Source organism: Anolis sagrei, chromosome 2 (assembly GCF_037176765.1).
Source record: "Anolis sagrei isolate rAnoSag1 chromosome 2, rAnoSag1.mat, whole genome shotgun sequence".
In the NCBI taxonomy this organism is placed as follows: Eukaryota; Metazoa; Chordata; class Lepidosauria; order Squamata; family Dactyloidae; genus Anolis; species Anolis sagrei.
In genome coordinates this window covers 302,214,579-302,236,384 of record NC_090022.1, presented here as the reverse complement: position 1 = coordinate 302,236,384, position 21,806 = coordinate 302,214,579, and the positions used below count along the sequence as shown (strand labels likewise).

General features: G+C 50.0%; 1 protein-coding gene across 2 annotated transcripts in view; it reads left to right on the top strand.

Annotated features, from left to right (window-relative positions):
• The first annotated feature begins 11,075 nt into the window (after positions 1-11,075).
• The window catches only part of NPR2 (natriuretic peptide receptor 2), an 84,657-nt gene continuing 73,926 nt past the window's right edge, over positions 11,076-21,806 (top strand). For both annotated transcript variants that reach the window (XM_067464708.1, XM_067464707.1), the window contains exon 1: positions 11,076-12,098. In XM_067464708.1, coding sequence (XP_067320809.1) covers positions 11,162-12,098 — 937 coding nt within the window. In that variant the 5' untranslated portion in view covers positions 11,076-11,161. The remainder of the gene's footprint in view (positions 12,099-21,806) is intronic.

The following is a 21,806-nucleotide window of genomic DNA, read 5'->3' as shown; positions in this document are numbered from 1 at the left end:
ATGGGTACAGGATTAAAAGTGCTGATGTGACAGGTGATATGTAAGGATTATAGGGTAAGTGCAGTGTGCGGTGTGCAGCAATCTTAGTTCTAATAAAGTGCTTCTGGGACTTGGTATTGGAGATTTCCTATTCTGGGAAGGCACATCGGAACAACCAGGTCTTCAAGTTCTTCCTAAAGACTGCCAATGTAGGGCCTGTCTAAGGTCTTTGGGGAGGGTGTTCCAGAGTCAGGGGGCCACCACAGAAAAGGCCCTGTCTCGCATCCCCACCAGATGCGCTTGCGATGCAGGCAGAATCACGAGCTTGGCCTCTCCGGATGAACGAAGTGAGCGCGTGGGTTCATAAACGGCAGTACGGTCACGCAGGTAGCCTGGTCCCAAACCATTCAGGGCTTTGTAGGTGAGCACCTGCACCTTAAATTGGGCTCGGAAGATAAACAGCAGCCAGTGGAGCTCCTTGAACAGGAGGGTTGACCTCTCACTGTAAGGAGCGCCAGTTAACATCCTGGCTGCTGCCCGTTGGACCAGTTGGAATTTCTGAGCCGTTTTCAAGGGAAGCCCCACGTAGAGCGCATTACAGTAGTCCAGTCTAGAAGTGACCAAGGCATGGACCACCCCAGATCAGCCTTTGCGAGGTACAGTCACAGCTGGCACACAAGTCTCAGTTGTGCAAAAGCCCTCCCAGACACCGCCGACGCCTGAGCCTCAAGCGTAAGTGACGAATCCAAGAGGACTCCCAAACTGCGGACCTGTGGCTTCAGGGGGAGTGTGACCCCGTCCAACACAGGTTGCCACCCTATACCCCGATCCGGTTTACAAAGTTGTTGACGATGACCTTGCGTGGAAACCTTTATTTTGGTGACCCTGCTGCTCCTCCGAGGCTCCCTCTTGCTGGTCACCTGCCGGCAGCGCGAGGTGCTTGTCTTGGCCGCAGAGCAGAAGTTTGCTTAAGGATCCTGGAATTTCCTCCACACAAGAACATCTATTCATGCGCTTTCGAAAGGGAGTTGACTTTGGCCGTGGAGCCGTGCGGGAATTCCTGGCCGCGGGGCTTCTCTTGCGCAAGGCCAAGGCTGGACTTGTGGGGCGTCTGTTGCGTGCGCATGAATCCTGGAATTGGGACCCCAAAGGCCATCCAGTCCAACCCCCTTCTTTTTGCCAGATGGGAAGGCATCATCTAAGCCAGTGTTTCTCTACCTTCCTAATGCCGCGACCCCTCAATACAGTTCCTCATGTTGTGGTGACCCCCCAACCATCACATTAATTTCGTTGCTACTTCATAACTGTAATTTTGCTCCTGTTATGAATCGGAATGTAAATATCCAGTGTAGTGTCTAGATCTAGGGAAGTAATGCTCCCCATGCTCTATTCTTCTTTGGTTAGACCACTTTACCTGGAATATTGTGTCCAGTTCTGGGCACCACAATTCAAGAGAGATATTGACAAGCTGGAATGTGTCCAGAGGAGGGCGACTCAAATGATCAAGGGTCTGGAGAACAAGCCCTATGAGGAGCGGCTTAAGGAGCTGGGCATGTTTAGCCTGAAGAAGAGAAGGCTGAGAGGAGATATGATGAGAGCCATGTATAAATATGTTAGAGGAAGCCACAGGGAGGAGGAGGGAGCAGGCTTGTTTTCTGCTTCCTTGGAGACTAGGATGCAATGGAACAATGGCTTCAAACTACAAGAGAGGAGATTCCATCTGAACAGGAGGAAGAACTTCCTGACTGTGAGAGCCGTTCAGCAGTGGAACTCTCTGCCCCGGAGGGAGTGTGGTGGAGGCTCCTTCTTGGGAAGCTTTTAAACAGAGGCTGGATGTCCATCTGTCAGGGGTGATTTGAATGCAACATTCCTGCTTCTTGGCAGAATGGGGTTGGACTGGATGGCCCAGGAGGTCTCTTCCAACTCTAGGATTCTAGGATTCTTTGATATATTTATATTACATGTAATATTACTAATAATATTACAATATAATTGGTATTATAGAATATTATTAGCAATATAATAAAATATAATAATATGATATTAGAATTATATATTTATATTACATGGAATATTACTAATAATATTACAATATAATTGGTATAGTACAATATAGCAATATTTAAAACTGATATTGTACTATGCTAATAATATAATATGTTGTATGTATATATACCTTGTAAGTCGCTCCGAGTCCCCTTCGAGGTGAGAAGGGCGGCATAGAAATGTCGTAAATAAACAAAGAAAGAAAGAAAGAAAAGAAAGAAGGAATGAAGAAAAGAAAAAGTAGCCTGGCCAAAAACAAAACAAAACAAGGTAAGCTTCACTGGGTTGTTGTAGATTTTTTTGGGTTGTATGGTTATGTTGTAGTAGGGAGACCAAGGTGCTTGTCTATAAAGCTGTTGTCCTCCCAACCCTGCTCTATGCCTGTGAGACGTGGACTGTCTACAGACGTCACATGCAACTCCTGGAACGATTCCATAAGCATTGCCTCCAAAAAATCCTGCAAATCTCTTGGGAAGACAGGTGGGGAAATGAAGCAGAGAGTGTTTGAGGAATGGGACATCCGTAGGGATACCAAGGTGCTTGTCTATAAAGCCATTGTCCTCCCAACCCTGCTCTATGCCTGTGAGACATGGACTGTCTACAGACGTCACATGCAACTCCTGGAACGATTCCATCAGCGCTGCCTCCGGAAAATCTTGCAAATCTCCTGGGAAGACAAGCGGACAAACGTCAGCATGCTGGAAGAAGCAAAGACCACCAGCATTGAAGCAATGGTCCTCCAACATCAACTCTACTGGACCAACCACGTTGTCCGGATGCCTGACCACCTTCTCCCAAAGCAGTTGCTCTATTCTGAACTGAAGAATGGAAAACGGAATGTCGGTGGGCAGGAAAAGAGATTGAAAGTTGGGCTCAAAGGCAACCTTAAAAACTCTGGCATAGACACTGAGAACTGGGAAGCCCTGGCCCTTGAGCGGTCCAGCTGGAGGTAAGCTGTGACCAGCAGTGCTGCAGAATTTGAGGAGGCACGAGTGGGGGGTGAAAGAGAGAAACGTGCCAAGAGGAAGGTGCATCAAGCCAACCCCGACCGGGACCGCCTTCCACCTGGAAACCAATGCCCTCACTGCGGGAGAAGATGCAGGTCAAGAATAGGGCTCCACAGCCACATGCGGACCCACAAGGAAATCCATAATGGAAGACCATCTTACTCGTCCAACGAGGGATCGCCTAAGTAAGTAAGGAAGTAAGTAGCATTCTCTACTGACGTTTTGCCTGCATCTGTGGCAAGCATCCTCACAATCTCCGAGGATGCTTGCCACAGATGCAGGAGAAATGTCAGGAGAGAATGCTTCTGGAACACGGCCATACAACCCGAAAAACCTACAACAACCCAGTGATTCCAGCCATGAAAGCCTTTGACAATACAAGGTGAGCTTCAATCTCTAGGCCAGTGTTTCTCAACCTGGGGGTCGGGATCCTGGGGGGGGGGGGGTCACAAGGGGGTTTCAGAGGGGTCGCCAAAGACTGATGGTCTTAGGAACCCCTTTGGCAGAGAAGCCGGAAGGTCTCTCCACCTGTCCTTTCCTTCCTCTTTGGAAACAGAGGGCGAATCCTCCCAGCAAAAGCCTTCCTCTGCTGTGGAAAATTTCCTGTGGCGTGGAAAGCGCGCCCCCTGCCGGCCGCGCGCCGACTGCTCAACCCCGCAGTCACAAGTAGGAAGGAAGGAAGGAAGGGAGAAGAGAAGAGAAGGAAGAGAGGAAAGAAGGAAGGAAAGAAGGAAGGGGGGAAAGAAAAAAGGAAGGGGAGAGAAGGAAGGAAGGAGGGAGGGAGAAGAGAAGGAAGGGGAAAAGAAGGAAGGGAGAGAGGGAGGAAACAAGGAAACAAGGAAGGAAGGAAGGAAGGAAGGAAAGGAAGGGAGGGAGAGAGGGAGAGAGGGAGGGGGAAAGAAGGGAGGGAGGAAGGAAGGAAGAAGGAAAGAAGGGAGGGAGGGAGGTAGGAAGGAAGGAAGGAAGGAAGGGGGAAAGAAGGGAGGGAGGGAGGGAGGAAAGGAAGAAGAAGGAAGGAAGGAAGGAAGGAAGGAAGGAAGGAAGGAAGGAAGGGGGAAAGAAGGGAGGGAGGGAGGGAGGGAGGAAGGAAGGAAGGAAGGAAGGAAGGAAGGAAGGAAGGAAGGGGAAAAAGAAAGGAGGGAGGTAGGAAGGGGGAAAGAAGGAAGGGAGGGAGGGAGGGAGGAAGGGGGAAAAGAAGGGAGGGAGGGAGGGAAGAAGGAAGGAAGGAAAGGGGAAAGAAGGGAGGGAGGAAGGAAGGAAGGGGAAAAAGGAGGGAGGCAGGGAGGTAGGAAGGGGGAAAGAAGGAAGGGAGGGAGGAAAGAAGGAAGGGGGAAAGAAGGGAGGGAGGGAGGGAGGGAGGAAAGGAAGAAAGAAGGAAGGAAGGAAGGGGAAAGAAGGGAGGGAGGAAGGAAAGGGGAAAAGAAGGGAGGGAGGGAGGAAGGAAGGAAGGAAGGAAGGGGGAAAAGAAGGGAGGGAGGGAGGAAGGAAAGGGGGAAAGAAGGAAGGGAGGGAGGGAGGGGGAAAGAAGGAAGGGAGGGAGGGAGGGAAGAAGGAAGGAAGGAAAGGGGAAAGAAGGGAGGGAGGGAGGAAGGGAGGAAGGGGAAAAAGGAGGGAGGGAGGGAGGAAGGAAGGGGGAAAGAAGGGAGGGAGGTAGGGAGGTAGGAAGGAAGGAAAGGAAGAAAGAAGGGAGGGAGGGAGGGAGGAAGGTTGGTTTGAAGGGACAGGAGGAAAGAAGGGAGTCTGTTTCATACCTGTTTATTGATTATTAGTTTATTGATTATTAGTTGGGTATCGCTCCCCCCAGCATCAACCGCTGGTCTGGACCAGCGTGAAGAGAGAGGGGGCCAGGGGACAGTTCCACCTTGTCTCTTGTACTATGCTAATAATATAATATAATATAATATAATATAATATAATATAATATAATATAATATAATATAATATTTATGACATTATAATGCAATACAATATAATACTAATACTAATATGATATTATAATTATATATAATTATATATAATGCTCCTTTTGGGTCCACGTGGATGTAAAATGGAAGGGCGGCCCAATCCCTCTGGGTCCTGTTATCCCTTAGACATCCAGTCTTATGGGAACCAATAGAGATGGATTGGTTCCAGGGATGATGGGTGCTCGAATCCATTGTTGATGTGATGACTTGGAAAATGCTGGGGGGGGGGGGGTGTGGAATTCTGGGGTCAAGAGGTGCCCTTGAAAGGTTTCTTGAGAAAGTCTTCCTATCGTCACCGAGCACAGATAACCCTGCCTTCAAATTGATCTGACTGCAGCAGGGAGTTCCACAGTTCCTGGAAGTGCAAGTTTTCCAGTTATCAGCAGGACAGGGGCACCAGCAACTAATGCTATATCTTCCTCTCTAGATTAACTTCCCTGAGTCTCTTTGTAACAATCCCCAATAAAAAGTATCCTTTTACTAACCTTTTCCTCTCTGGAGTGATCCATTGTGTCCTTTACTGACTCAAACTCTGCTCCAATCCTGAACTTTCCCTCTCTCGAGCGGAGGAGCCAAACTGGCTCAGCAGTGTCCCGGGGAGTATGGATCCTCTCACTTCTGCAGGAGTCTACCATTGTGTACCATGCAGCTGTGGTCAAGAAGTCTCCAGAGGGACCACCAAGCACAGCAACATTGCCCAGGCACGAATCATGGAACAGGAAAGGCACGGCAGACTCACTTAACTAATTCAATATATAATATTATTATAATTCTGGGCACCACAATTCAAGAGAGATATTGACAAGCTGGAAAGTGTCCAGAGGAGGGCGACTAAAATGATCAAGGGTCTGGAGAACAAGCCCTATGAGGAGCGGCTTAGGGAACTGGGCACGTTTAGCCTGAAGAAGAGAAGGCTGAGAGGGGATATGATGAGAGCCATGTATAAATATGTGAGAGGAAGCCACAGGGAGGAGGGAGGAAGCTTGTTTTCTGCTTCCTTGGAGACTAGGACGCGGAACAATGGCTTCAAACTACAAGAGAGGAGATTCCATCTGAACATGAGGAAGAACTTCCTGACTGCGAGTGCCGTTCTGATGGCTGGATGGCCATCTGTCAGGGGTGATTTGAATGCAATATTCCTGCTTCTTGGCAGAATGGGGTTGGACTGGATGATGGCCCAGGACGTCTCTTCCAACTCTAGGATTCTAGGATTCTATGAAGTCATAGGGAGGAGGGAGTGAACTTGTTTTCTGCTTCCCTGGAGACTAGGAGGCAAGGGAACAATGGCTTCAAACTACAAGAAAGGAAATTCCATCTGAACATGAGGAAGAACTTCCTGACTGTGAGAGCCGTTCAGCAGTGGAACTCTCTGCCCCGGAGTGTGGTGGAGGCTCCTTCTTTGGAAGCTTTTAAGCAGAGGCTGGATGGCCATCTGTCAGGGGTGATTTGAATGCAATATTTCTGCTTCTTGGCAGGGGGTTGGACTGGATGGCCCATGAGGTCTCTTCCAACTCTTTGATTCTATGATTCTATGATTCTATAATTGTGCAGGTACAACTGCACCAGGAGCTCCAATTTTGTTTGCTTTGCATTTAATGTTTGTTATAGTCCTAAGTTTCAGAGACACTGCAGATAGGTGGCTTCTTTTGGTTGCAATCATAGGGCAAGCCACCTGTCAATTATAGTTAGGTTCCCTGGTCCCGCTGCTTTTTGAGTTTTAGTGGGAATAGGAGCCATTTTGAGTTCAGTCTACACAGAGAAGCCTTTTGCACAGGACATAAAACGAAGAGCTCCTGTAGAAAGCTTCGTCTTCTACGGCTTGGCCGGGGAGATATACAGCCCATGGCTTGGCCGGGGAGAAAAGGCCCCACAGCTTGCCTGTGGAACTTCAGCCGGCCATCACAGTAACCTGAACTCCTTCTTTTTCCCTGGAAGTCTACAAAGCTCTGCCTGGTACGGGTCGCTCGCGGAAGCCAGGCGCAGTTGGTACCGGGTGCAGGGGCTCCACGCCAACAGAGGCAAGTACAGAGTGCCCAGGTTAGAAGTTAAGGATTACAGTTAATTACAGTTAAGAAGATAGTGCCTGTCCCCTGTGGACAAGATTGCAAGAGCCAATAGACTGTTAAGAAAGCTTGAAAGTACCTGTTTGTTTTCATCAATAAAGAACTTTATTGGATTTACTTTAAGCATTCTAAAGACTCTGTTTGGGGGAATCTAAGGGCCTTTAATCTGAGGCAGCCCCAGCGTCCTGTTGGGCACACAGAATTTATGTCCTGTCTACAGTCATGTGCACAGGCCCAGCGTGCAACAGAACAATAATAATAATCTAATTTAGTTTTTCATTCCTTCAGTTGTCTCCGACTCTTCGTGACCTCATGGACGAGCCCACGCCAGAGCTCCCTGTCGGCCGTCACCACCCCCAGGGTCTCCTTCAAGGTCAGTCCAGTCCCTTCAAGGATGTCATCCATCCATCTTGCCCTTGGTCGGCCCCTCTTCCTTGTGCCTTCCACTTTCCCCAGCATCATTCCCTTCTCCAGGCTTGGCTGTCTCCTCATGATGTGGCCAAAGTACTTCCACTTTGTCTCTCGTCTCCTTCCCTCCAGTGAGCAGTCGGGCTTTATTTCCTGGAGGATGGACTGGTTGGATCTTCTCGCAGTCCAAGGCACTCTCAGCACTTTCCTCCAACACCACAGCTCAAAGGCATCTCTCTTCCTCCGCTCAGCCTTCCCTAAGGTCCAGCTCTCACATCCGTAGGTGACTCCAGGGAAGACCATGGCTTGGACTAGGCAATGGATCTTGGTTGCCGGTCTAATGTCTCTACTCTTTACTATTTTATCGAGACTGGACATTGCTCTCCTCCCAAGAAGGAAGCGTCTTCTGATTTCCTGGCCACAGTCTGCATCTGCAGTAATCTTTGCACCTAGAAATACAAACCCTGTCACGGCCTCCACATTTTCTCCCTCTATTTCCCAGTTGTCAATCATTCTTGTTGCCATCATCTTGGTTTTTTTGACGTTTAGCTGCAACCCAGCTTTTGCGCTTTCTTCTTTCACCGTGATTAGAAGGCTCCTCAGCTCCTCCTCGCTTTCGGCCATCAGAGTGGTGTCATCTGCATATCTGAGGTTGTTAATGTTCCTTCCAGCTATTTTCACCCCAGCTTTGCATTCCTGAAGCCCCGCACATCCTCGCATGATGTGTTCTACATACAAGTTGAATAGGTTGGGTGAGAGGATGCAGCCTTGCCGGACGCCTTTCCCAACCTTGAACCAGTCTGTTGTTCCGTGGTCAGTTCTGACTGTTGCTCCTTGGTCCTTGGACAGATTCCTCAGGAGAGAGGGAAGGGGGCTTGGGATAATGACAAGAGAGTGGCGCCATTCCCCGTGGGTCCACCAGGGGGCGCTGCACCCTCCTCTTCCTCCTCCTCTCTCCAGAGCCCCCTCCCTAAGGATTTGACTTCAGTTGGGACCCTTCCCCCTTTAAGACCCCTTCTGCCAGTACGCAGAATCCATCTAATTTCCCCCTTTCGCCTCCCATTCGTGCCTCTTCGAATTCTGCAGCACTGCTGGTCACAGCTGACCTCCAGCTGGAGTGCTCAAGGACCAGGGCTTCCCAGTTCTCAGTGTCTCTGCCAGAGTTTTTAAGGTTGGCTTTGAACCCATCTTTCAATCTCTTTTCCTGTCCACCAACATTCCGTTTTCCGTTCTTGAGTTGGGAGTAGAGATGGTGATCTTTGGGCATTCGGACAAATCCCACAGCACTGCTGGTCACAGCTGACCTCCAGCTGGAGTGCTCAAGGGACAGGGCTTCCCAATAAATAAATAAATAAGTAATGACAAGAGAGAGGCGGAGTTCCCCATGGGCCCACCAGGGGGTGCTGTGCCCTCCTATACCTCTTTCCAGAGCCCCCTCCCCAAGGATTTGACTTCAGTTGGGACCCTTCCCCCTTTAAGACCCCTTTGGCCACTGCTTTCGGCCAGAGGCGGAGGACCCATCCTAATAATACTAATTTCCCCCTTTCACCCTCCATTCGTGCTTCTTCAAATTCCGCAGCACTGCTGGTTGCAGCTGACCTCCGACTGGAGCGCTCAAGGGCCAGGGTATCCCAGTTCTCAGAGTTTTTAAGGTTGTCTTTGGGCATTCGGACAAATTCTGCAGCACTGCCGGTCACAGCTGACCTCCGGCTGGAGTGGTCAAGGGCCAGGTCTTCCCAGTTCTCGGTGTCTATGCCAGAGTTTTTAAGGTTGGCTTTGAACCCATCTTTAAATCTCTTTTCCTGCCCACCAACATTCTGTTTTCTGTGCTTGAGTTGGGAGTAGAGCAGCTGCTTTGGGAGACGGTGATCTTTGGGCATTCAGACAAAGCCCACAGCACTGCTGGTCACAGCTGACCTCTGGCTGGAGTGCTCAAGGTCCAGGGCTTCCTTGTCCTCTCTCCAGAGCCCCCTCCCCAAGGATCTGACCAGTTGGGACTCTTCCCCCTTTAAGACTCCTTCGGCCACTGTGGATGACCAATCCTAATAATACTAATTTCCCCCTTTCGCCCTCCATTCATGCCTCTTCTAATTCCGCAGCACTGCTGGTCGCAGCTGACCTCCAGCTGGAGTGCTCACAGACCAGGGCTTCCTCCTCCTCTCTGCAGAGCCCCCTCTGCCAGGATTTAACTTCAGTTGTGACCCTTCCCCCTTTAAGACCCCTTCTGTCAGTACCCAGAATCCATTTCCCCCTTTTGCCCTACATTCATGCCTTTTCAAATTCTACAGCACTGCTGGTCACAGCTGACCTCCGGCTGGAGCACTCAACAGCCAGGGCTTTCTGAGACCTTTCCATGGGAAGTGTGGGAAGGTGGTGAGCTTCGGCGGCCCCCCCCCTCTCTCCAGAGCCCCCTCCGCCAGGATTTAACTTCAGTTGGGACCCTTCCCCCTTTAAGACCACTTCAGCCACTGCTTTTGGCCAGAGGTGGAGGATCCCTCCTAATAATACTAATTTCCCCCTTTCACCCCCATTCGTGCCTTTTCAAATCCCGCAGCACTGCTGGTCACAGCTGACCTCCGGCTGAAGTGCTCACAGGCCAGGGCTTCCTCCTCGTCTCTCCAGAGCCCCCTCCCCAAGGATTTGATTTCAGTTGGGACCCTTCCCTCTTTAAGACCCCTTCTGTCAGTACCCAGAATCCATTTAATTTCCCCCTTTCGCCCTCCATTCATGCCTCTTCAAATTCCGCAGCACTGCTGGTCACAGCTCACCTCTGGCTGGAGCGCTCACAGGCCAGGGCTTCCCAATTCTCAGTGTTTATTCCAGAGTTTTTGAGGTTCAATCTCTTTTCCTGTCCTCCAACATTCCGTTTTACGTTCTTGAGTTGGGAGTAGAGATGGTAATCTTTGGGCATTCGGACAAAATTCCACAGCACTGCTGGTCACAGCTGACCTCCGGCTGGAGCACTCCCACAGGCCAGGGTTTCACCGTTCTCAGTGTCAGAGTCTTTGAGGTTCAATCTGTTTTCCTGTCCTCCAACATTCCACCTTACATTCTTGAGTTGGGAGTAGAGATGGTGATCTTTGGGCATTCAGACACATTCTACAGCACTGCTGGTCACAGCAGACCTCCAGCTGGAGTACTCAAGGGCCAGGGCTTCCCAATAAATAAATAAATAAATAAATAATGACACGAGAGAGGCGGAGTTCCCCGTGGGCCCACCAGGGGGCGCTGCACCCTCCTCTTCCTCCTCCTCCTTTCTCCAGAGCCCCCTCCCTAAGGATTTGACTTCAGTTGGGACCCTTCCTCCTTCAAGACCCCTTCAGCCACTGCACAGGACCCATCCTAATAATACTAATTTCGCCCTTTCGCCCTCCATTCGTGCCTCTTCGAATTCCGCAGCACTGCTGGTCACAGCTGACCTCCAGCTGGAAGGCTCAAGGGTCATGGCTTCCCAATAAATAAATAAATAAATAAATAATGACACGAGAGAGGCGGAGTTCCCCGTGGGCCCACCAGGGGGCGCTGCGCCCTCCTCCTCGCCCTCGCCCTCCTCCTGCGTGGGTCCTGAAAGAGAGAGAGAGAGAGAGAGAGAGAGAGAGAGGCGGAGGCGGAGGTCCAGGTGGGCGGCCTTTCTTCTTCTTCCTTCCTTCCTTCCTTCTTCCTTCCCGGGAAAGGAGGAAGAGGCGAGAGAAGGATGGCAGTGGCCGTGGCGCCCCTCTTTTGGTTCCTGCTCGTGGGGTGCCTGGGTGGGGGCGCCAAGGAGGGCGAGGACGGGGCGCCCTTGTCTTCTTCTCCTCCTTCTCCTCCTTCTTCTCCTCCTTCTTCTTCTTCCCTGGTGACGGTGGCGCTGGTGCTGCCGGAGGCCAACCCGAGCTACCCGTGGGCGCTCCCTCGCGTGCGCCCGGCCGTGGACTTGGCCTTGGAGCGGGTGTCCGTGTGGGAGCCCTCCCCTGCGTGGCCGCCGCGGTTCCGCGTGGTGTTTGGGTCTTCGGAGCGCGGGGGCGCGTGCTCGGAGTGGGTGGCCCCCCTGCGCGCCGTGGACCTCAAGCTGGAGGCCTCCCCGGACGTGCTTTTGGGGCCGGGCTGCGTGTACCCGGCGGCGGCGGTGGCGCGCTTCGCCTCGCACTGGGGTCTCCCACTGGTGACGGCGGGGGCCGTGGCGTCGGACTTCGGGCACAAGGCTCCCTCGGCCGCGCAGCCGCAGCACTACGGCTCTCTGGTGCGGACGGGGCCCTCGGCGGCCAAGCTGGGCGGGTTCGCGGCGGCGCTCCACGCGGGGCTCAACTGGACGGCGCGCGCCGCCCTCCTCTACGCCGACGCCAAGACCGACGACCGGCCCTTCTACTTCACCATCGAGGGCGTCTACCAGGAGCTCCGACACGCAGGGCTCGCCGTCGCCTACCACGTCTACCACGCCGGAGGGGAAGCCGCAGCCCCGGGAACAGGAGCAGCAGGAGCTGGAGCTGGAGGGGGGAACCTCTCCGCACAGGCCGAGCCCGAAGGAGGAGGCGCCCCCGGGGGGGCAGCAGCGGGGACCGGGCCCGGCAACACCAACGAGGCCGGAGAGGGCGGCGCGGAGGAAGGCGCAGGGCCCGAGGCTGCTGTCCAGTTCATCAAGGACAACGGAAGAGGTGAGGAGGGGGAGGAGGAGGAGGAGACCCTTCCCCGCAGGCTGGGGGGCAAGGCGGGAAGGTTGGGGGCAGCAAGGACAACGGGAAAGGTCAGGCAGACCCATCACCAGGCTTGGGACAGCTTCAGCCCTCCCTCTCTCCCTCCAGGGGTTTTGGACTACAACTCCCACCATTCCTAACAGCCGGTAGGCTGTTAGGAATGGTGGGAGTTGGAGTCCAAAACCTCTGGAGGGAGGGAGGGAGAGCAAGGAGAACCAGCAAGGTCAGGTAGACCCATCACCAGACAAGGGACAGCTTCAGCTACAACTGAAGCTACATTCCTAATAGCCTCCAACTTCCACCATTCCTAACAGCCTCCAACTTCCACCATTCCTAACAGCCTCCAACTTCCACCATTCCTAACAGCCTCCAACTTCCACCATTCCTAACAGCCTCCAACTTCCACCATTCCTAACAGCCTCCAACTTCCACCATTCCTAACAGCCTCCAACTTCCACCATTCCTAACAGCCTCCACCATTCCTAACAGCTTCCAACTTCCACCATTCCTAATAGCCTACAACTCCCACCATTCCTAACAGCCTACAACTTCCACCATTCCTAATGGCCTACAACTTCCACCATTCCTAATAGCCTACTGGACAATGGTAGAGGTGAGACCCTTCCCCACAGGGCAGGGGACAAGGCTGGAAGGTTGGGGGCAGCAAGGACAATGGGAAAGGTCAAGCAGACCCATCACTAGGCTTGGGACAACTTCAGCCCTCCCTCCCTCCCTCCCTCCAGGGGTTTTGGACTACAACTCCCACCATTCCTAAACCCCAGGAGGGAGAGTAAGGAGAACCAGCAAGGTCAGGCAGACCCTTCACCAGGCGTGGGACAGCTTCAGCTACAACTGAAGCTACATTCTTAATAGCCTACAACTTCCACCATTCCTAATAGCCTACAACTTCCACCATTCCTAACAGCCTACAACTTCCACCATTCCTAACAGCCTCCAACTTCCACCATTCCTAATAGCCTCCAACTTCCACCATTCCTAACAGCCTCCAACTTCCACCATTCCTAATAGCCTCCAACTTCCACCATTCCTAACAGCCTCCACCATTCCTAACAGCTTCCAACTTCCACCATTCCTAACAGCCTACAACTCCCACCATTCCTAATGGCCTACAACTTCCACCATTCCTAATAGCCTACATCTTCCACCATTCCTAACAGCCTACAACTTCCACCATTCCTAACAGCCTACAACTTCCACCATTCCTAACAGCCTACAACTTCCACCATTCCTAACAGCCTCCAACTTCCACCATTCCTAACAGCCTCCAACTTCCACCATTCCTAACAGCCTACAACTTCCACCATTCCTAATAGCCTACAACTTCCACCATTCCTAATAGCCTACTGGACAATGGTAGAGGTGAGACCCATCCCCTCAGGGATGGAAGGTTTGGGGGAGCAAGGAGAACATGCAAGGCCAGGGAGACCCTTCACCAGGCCGGGGACAGCTTCAACCCTCCCTCCAGGTGTTTTGGACTCCAACTCCCACCATTCCTAACAGCCGGTAGGCTGTTAGAAATGGTGGGAGTTGGAGTCCAAACCCCTGGAGGGAGGGCCAAAGTTGTTCCAGGCCTGAATCCCTATTCTTCTGTTCAACCATTTCAAAGCTGCCCACTTGGGCGGTGATGGCGTGATCGTCAGCATAGAGGACACTCTCTGTTTCTTCTAGCAGTGGCTGGTCATTTGCGTAAATGACCCACCTTCCCTCCCTCCCTACCTCCCTCCCTCCAGGTGTTTTGGACTCCAACTCCCACCATTCCTAACAGCCTGATGGGAGTCGCAGACCAAAACCCCTGGAGAGAGGGCCCAAGTTGGCCCAGGCCTCAGTTCTTGTCTATAGAACAGCTTCTGTTCTTACCGGCTGTTAGGAATGGTGGGAGTTGGAGTCCAAAACCCTTGGAGGGAGGGAGAGCTGAAGTTGTCCCAGGCCTGAATCCCTGTCTATAGGAGCGCTCCTGTTCAACCATTTCAAAGCTGCCTGATTGGGCCGTGATGGCATGATCGTCAGCATAGAGGAAACTCTCTGTCTCTTCTAGCAGTGGCTGCTCCTTTGTGTAAATGACCCTCCCTCCCTTCCTCCAGGTGTTTTGGACTCCAACTCCCACCATTCTAAGTTGGGCCAGGCCTGAGCTTTTCCTTCTGAGAGATAAAGCAGAGTAGACATCCACATAAACCATAATAATAATAATGAAGTGTCCCCCTAGTCTCCTAATAATAATAATAATAATAAGCCCCCGAGTCTTAAAGTCTCTTTATCACTTAGGCCTGGGCCAACTTGGTCATTCATCCAGGTGTTTTGGACTCCAACTCCTATCATTCTCAACAGCCTACCAGGTCTTAGGAATGGTGGGAGTTGAAGTCCAAAACACCTGGAGGGAGGGCTGAAGTAGGTCCAGGCCTGCCCGAGAGGATGCTCCATCAAATTGTATTGACATGCTTTTAATGTGAGTGCTTTGAGTCTCCCCATGGAGAGAAAAAGCAGAGTGGAAATAAACATAAGCATAATAATAATAATAATAGTAATAGTCGCCCTCGGGCTGAGAGTGGCGGTTAACAAGTGCAAATAATAAATAAATAATAAATAATAAATAATAGTAATAATAATAATATATCCCCCTTCAGCTCCAAATGATAATAATAATAAGCTCTTGGTCTCCAAAAGGCAACAACAACATGTTCTCTGGTCTCCAAATAATAATAGGAAGTCCCCAAGTTTCAAACTAGAGAGGTCCTGGAGGGTTGGTCTTAAGTCGGATTTGTATGTAAGTTGGGACAGGTGCATTTTTTGAAAGCCTCACTCCAGCCAAATATACAGGGTGTCCCCAAAGTCTCCTTACCATTTAGGCCTGGGCCAACTTGGGCTTGGGAACTGGGTTTTGGAAAATGTGTCTTCTTGTTGTGGAAGCAAGGATTGGGGATAAAGCTTCAGTGGAGACCCCTTCCCCCCAGGATGATACTAAGAACAACAACTCTTCCAGGAGTGGGTTTCCCTCCCTTCCGAGGGGACGATGCCTCTCACTTCCTGTGGTCTCAGCCCCCTTCTTCACTAGGAGTCGGGTGTACGTTGGATGTTTGTAAACTTGGTGACTGCTTGCAATAACAACAATAACAACAACAACAGCACTAACCCATGGGTGCTTCCAATGTGAGTCCTGTTCCAGGGTGTATTTGAGCTGCTGATTCCCTTTAGGGGAGGAGGATGCTCCAAATGCAGTGCTTCCAAGATGCAAGGTTTCTTCTCCTTGGATTTCTCTGAGAGCATCCCTCAAATATCCCGGCATATTTCCAATTTCCTATTCCTGGACTGCAACTCCCAGCAACTCTCCAGGTAGATAGATAGAGATAGGTAGGTGGATCAATCAGGAGGACCGCTGGGAGTTGCAGTCCAAGAATAGGTAGAGAAGGAAGAAAGGGGAGAAAGAGGAACGGAAAGAAAAAATGAGGGGAAGGAAGGGAAGAGGTAGAGAAGGAAGGAAGGAGAGAAGGAAAGAAAAAAGGGAAGGAAGAAAGGAGAGAGGGAAGAAAGGAAGGAGAGAAAGAAAGAATGAATGAAAGAAAGAGGAAGGGAAGGTTGGCCACAGCAACGTGTGGCGGATACAGCTAATAATAATGATGATGATGATGATGATGATGATGATGATGATGAAATAATAATAATAATAATAATAATAATAATAATAATATATAATGATGATGATGATAATAATACTGCAAAAGACCCTGGCACAAGCCAGTCAAGGAGGTCCCAGTGGTGATCGGCACACTGGGTGCAGTGCCTAAAGACCTTGGCCTGCACTTAAACACAATCAGTGCTGACAAAATGACCATCCGCCAGCTGCAAAAGGCCACCTTACTGGGATCTGCATGCATTATTCGCCCATACATCACACAGTCCTAGACACTTGGGAAGGGTCCGATGTGTGATCCAATTCGACAGCCAGCAGAATGTCTGTTGCGGACTCATCTTGTTGCATTTCTAACAACAACAACAATAAAACTGTTAGTTGTGACCTTCCTCTGCTTGTGGCTCAAGGCAGGGTCACAACAGTTAAAAGACAGGTGAAAACATGACTATTAAAGCATACTGAAGTTCAAAATATTATCAGAATCAGACTAATTTAATAATAATAATAATAATAATAATAATAATATAAAGAGGGTTATGTATTAAAATATAGGAAGAACAGTAATAATAATAATAATAATAATAATAATAATAATTTTCACGTGTTCCACGCTCTCCTCCTCTCGTGCGCCAAGCAGGGCACAACAGAGTTATATAATATAGAATATATATAATATATACTAGCCATCCCCTGCCACACATTGCTGTTGCCCAGTCTGTGTATATGTCTTACGTGTGTGTGTATATGTTTGTGTATATGTTTGTGTATATTTGTATATAAGTGGTTTTGAGCATGTGTTGTAATGTGTTTTTTATCATTTTTCTTTTGCTTTTTAAGTCTCTTCTATTGTGTTTTTCCGTGTTGTTACGAGTGATGGTCATTCGTTGGCCTAATAGGTGTATTGCATCCAACTTTGGTGTCAATTCATCCAGTGGTTTTTGAGTTATGTTAAGCCCACAAACGAACATTACATTTTTATTTATATAGATAATATAATAATATAGAATAAAATACTAAGGCTAAAAACACGGGGTGAGACAACAATGGAGTGGGTTATTTGTGGGGGAGAAATGTGTGGTGGATACAGCTAGTAGTATAGTACTACTACTACTACTAATAATAATAATAATCATAATAATCTGTTAGTTGTGACCTTCCTCTGCTTGTGGCTCAAGACAGGATCACAAAACTTAAAAGACAGAGGTGAAAATATGACTATTAAAACACACAGAGGTTCAAAATATCATCAGAATCAGACTAATAACAGCATTTAATTGGTTGTTGTAGTTTTTTGGGGGCTATATGGCCATGGTCTAGAGGCATTCTCTCCTGACGTTTCGCCTGCATCTATGGCAAGCATCCTCAGAGGTAGTGAGGTCTGTTGGAGTTAGGAAACAGGGTCTATATATCTGTGGAATGACCAGGGTGGGACAAAGGACTCTTGTCTGCTGGAGCTAGGTGTGAATGTTTCAACTGACCACCTTGATTAGCATTGATTGCCTGGCAGTGCCTGGAGCAATCTTTAGTTGAGAGGTGATTAGATGTCCTTGTTTGTTTACTCTCTGTTGTTGTGCTGTTGTAAAAACTCTAAAGACCTCACAACCTCTGAGGATGCTTGCCATAGATGTAGGCAAAACGTCAGGAGAGAATGCCTCTAGACCATGGCCATATAGCCCGAAAAAACCTACAACAACCCAGTGATTCCGGCCATGAAAGCCTTCGACAATAAACAGCATTTAATAATAATAATAATAATAATAATAATAATATAAAGAGGCATATGTATTAAAATATAGGAAGAATAGTAGTAATAATAATAATAGTTTTCACGTGTTCCACGCTCTCCTCCTCTCATGCGCCAATCAGGGCACAAGAGAGTAAGAAGACCCTTGCTGGACACTAGATAGAGTAAAAGGCATCGGATGCAAACAAGGACCACACAAATATATATGTTTACAAAATGGTAGAAGAGCAATGAAAGCAGTCGTTCCAACATCAACATCAAATTCATATTATTTGTCCTTTTGCAAAGGGCGGTTGAGGCCCGGCCGGGTGTGGGATCCAATTGGTCAGTTCCAACACACAAGGAACATTTATTGTAATTTGAAAACTTCAAGCGTAGGTAATATTTCTATTTTTCCCAGGCTCTTTCCATCACATCTGATGGCCGGACGAGGCACAAAATGGCTCGAGGAGGGACGGAGGAGTCTCCCTTGACTGGGACCCTCCTTTGTCCCCTTTGCAATGCCTTTGCGCTGAGGAGGGGGTCTGGTGTGGGTCGCCCATGGCATTCAGAAGCCCCCCTTCCTTCCTTCGCTCCTTCCTTCCTTCTCTGCTAATGGATCCCATCTGGATCCTGCGGGCACGGCTGCTTTGGCTCTTTCTGCTGCTGCTGCTGTGTCATCGGGGCGGGCAAGGAGCCCGGCGGCTGCTTCGGGCAAACAGGCGGAGAGCCCGGCCTCCCCCTCCGCTGACTTTTCTGATGCCTTTTCTCCATATAGTGTCCAGCAAGGGTCTTATCACTCTGTTTTCGTGGGTCTGGGGGCTTTGGGGTCTCTCTTGAGGGGGCTCCCTTGGGGTCCCCTTTCCAGGGCATGCTGGCCTCAGACCCTCATAGAATCATAGAATCAAAGAGTTGGAAGAGACCTCATGGGCCATCCAGTCCAACCCCATTCTGCCAAGAAGCAGGAATATTGCATTCAAATCACCCCTGACAGATGGCCATCCAGCCTCTGCTTAAAAGCTTCCAAGGAAGGAGCCTCCACCACACTCCGGGGCAGAGAGTTCCACTGTTGAACGGCTCTCACAGTCAGGAAGTTCTTCCTCATGTTCAGGTGGAATCTCCTCTCTTGTAGTTTGAAGCCATTGTTCCGCATCCTAGTCTCCAAGGAAGCAGAAAACAAGCTTGCTCCCTCCTCCTCCCTGTGGCTTCCTCTCACATATTTATACATGGCTATCATATCTCCTCTCAGCCTTCTCTTCTTCAGGCTAAACATGCCCAGTTCCCTAAGCCGCTCCTCATAGGGCTTGTTCTCCAGACCCTCTTCTCCCCCCTTTTCAGCATCAGCCACTGCTTTGTCCTCTCATTTCCCAGGTTTCCGGCTCCTGGAGGAGAGAAGGGAGGGAGGTGTCTGCAACCCCTGCTCTCAAACTGGCCAGAGACCCCCCAATGAGGAGGGAGTGTTAGAATGGCATTTTTGTGGCTTGGAAGGCCCCAAAGTCTGCAAAGGCTTTGGCCTCCTCTTCCCAAGAGGAGGGTTGAGGAGAAGAACATGTTGGAAGAGATGCAGGAGACACTGTAGGAGGAAGAAGGACAGGCAGAAGAAACAAAATATCAGGGACAGGAGGGGGGGGGGGGGCAAGGCCTGGGTCCACAACAGGCACCCCAGAATTGTGGGAGTTGAAGTCCAAAACACCTGGAGGGCCCAAGTTTGCCTATACCTGCTCTAGCTAAACCAAGCCAATGGGATTCTGGTTGCATCCCAAGGAGTTGACCTCTTCACCTGGAATCCCTCTCCATCCCATTCTGGACCCCACCGTTCAAAAGAGAGATTGACAAGCTGGAAGAAGTCCAGAGGAAGAGGGCAGCTCAAAGGATCAAAGATCTGGAGACCATGGATGGTCCCTCTTGAGGAGCCGGGTCTGTATAGCCCAAGCATGGACAAACCTGGGTCCTCCAGGTGTTTTGGATTGTGAGGAATTGTTGAAGTCCAAAACACCTGGAGGGCCCAAGTTTGCCCAGACCTGCTATAGCTAAACCAAGCCAATGGGATTCTGGGCTGCATCTCAAGGAGTTGAGTGTCCAGATCGAGGGAAGCGCGGGTGGCTCTTTTTTCTGCAACTGGTCAGACTTCTTCACCTGGAATCACTCTCGATCCCATTCTGGACCCCACCCTTCAAAAGAGAGATTGACAAGGTGGAAGAAGTCCAAAGGAAGAGGGCAGCTTGAAGGGTCAGAGGTCTGGAGACCATGAATGATCCCTCTATGTAGCCCAGGCATGGGCAAACCTGGGTCCTCCAGGTGTTTTGGATTGTTAGGAATGGTTGAAGTCCAAGACACCTGGAGGGCCCAAGTTTTCCCAGACCTGCTATAGCTAAACCAAGCCAATGGGATTCTGGGCTTCACCCAAAGGAGTTGAGTGTCCAGGTCGAGGGAAGCACAGGTGGCTCTTTTTTCTGCAACCGGTCAGACCTCTTCACCTGGAATCCCTCTCCATCCCATTCTGGACCCCACTGTTCAAAAGAGAGATTGACAAGGTGGAAGAAGTCCAGAGGAAGAGGGCAGCTCAAAGGATCAAAGGTCTGGAGACCATGGATGGTTCCTCTTAAGGAGCTGGGTCTGTATAGCCCAGGCATGGGCAAACCTGGGTCCTCCAGATGTTTTGGATTGTGAGGAATTGTTGAGGTCCAAAACACCTGGAGGGCCCAAGTTTGCACATACCTGCTATAAGCTAAACAAAGCCAATGGGAATTCTGGGCTGCATCCCAAGGAGTTGAGTGTCCAGATCGAGGGAAGCGCGGGTGGCTCTTTTTTCTGCAACTGGTCAGACCTCTTCACTTGGAATCACTCTACATCCCATTCTGGACTCCACCGTTCAAAAGAGAGATTGACAAGTTGGAAGAAGTCCAGAGGAAGAGGGCAGCTCGAAGGATCAAAGGTCTGGAGACCATGAATGATCCCTCTATGTAGCCCAGGCATGGGCAAACCTGGGTCCTCCAGGTGTTTTGGATTGTTAGGAATTGTTGAAGTCCAAAACACCTGGAGGACCCAAGTTTGCCCATACCTGGTATACCCTCAGAAGAGAAGGTTGAGAGGAGACATGATAGCCATGTTTAAATATGTGAGAGGATGTCCTATGGAAGAGGGGACAAGGCCTCTTTTCTGCTTCCCTGGAGACAAGGACTCAATGGAGTTCCAATGACAGGGAAGGAGATTCCACCTGAACATGAGGAAGAACTTCTTGACCATAAGGAGAGCTGTTCAGCAGTGGAACTCTCTGCCTCGGAGTCCAGTGGGAGCTTCTTCTTTGGAGGCTTTGAAGTAGAGGCTGGATGGCCACCTGTCAGGGATGCTTTAATTGTGCTTTTCTTGCATGGAAGAGGGGACTTGGGCTAGATCAAGGTTTCTCAACCTTCCTAATGCTGCGACCCCTTAAATCAGTTCCTTCATGTTGTGGTGACCCCCAACCATAAAATTATTTCCGTTGCTACTTCATAACTGTAATTTTGTTACTGTTATGAATCGTAATGTAAATATCTGATACACAGGATGTATCTTCATTCACTGGACCAAATTTGGCACAAATACCCAATACACCCAAATTTGAATACTTGTGAGGTTGGGGGGGGGGGGGTTGATTTTGTCACTTGGGAGTTGTAGTTGCCGGGATATATAGTTCACCTACAATCAAAGATCATTCTGAACTCTACCAAAGATCATTCTGAACTCTCATGACCAACAGAAAATACTGGAAGGGTTTAGAGGGCATTGACCTTGAGTTTTGGAGTTGTAGTTCACTTACATCCAGAGAGCACTGTGGACTCAAACGATGATGACCTGGACCAAACTTGGCTAATTACTCAATATGCCCAAATCTGAACACTGGTGGAGCTTGGGGGAAATAGAGCTTGACATTTCGGAGTATAGTTGCTGGTGTTTATAGTTCACCTACAATCAAAAAGCATTCTGACCCTCACCAACAATAGAATTGGGCCAAACTTCCCACACAGAACCCCCATGACCAACAGAAAATACTGTGTTTTCTGATGGTCTTTGGAGACCCCTCTGGCACCCTCTGGCGACCCCCTTAGGGGTCCCGACCCCCAGGTTGAGAAACACTGGGCTAGATAGTCCATGTGGCCCCTTCCAACTCTGTCATTCTAGGAGGAGGAGGAGGGAGAAGAGGGGTGGTCAACCATGCCGCTCTGCCCGATGTCCCCCCACTCCTTCCTTCCCTCCCTCCCAGGCCATGGGTCCAGAGTCTTTCCCAGTGGGAAGGAGCCCCATTGCTGGGTCCCTGACC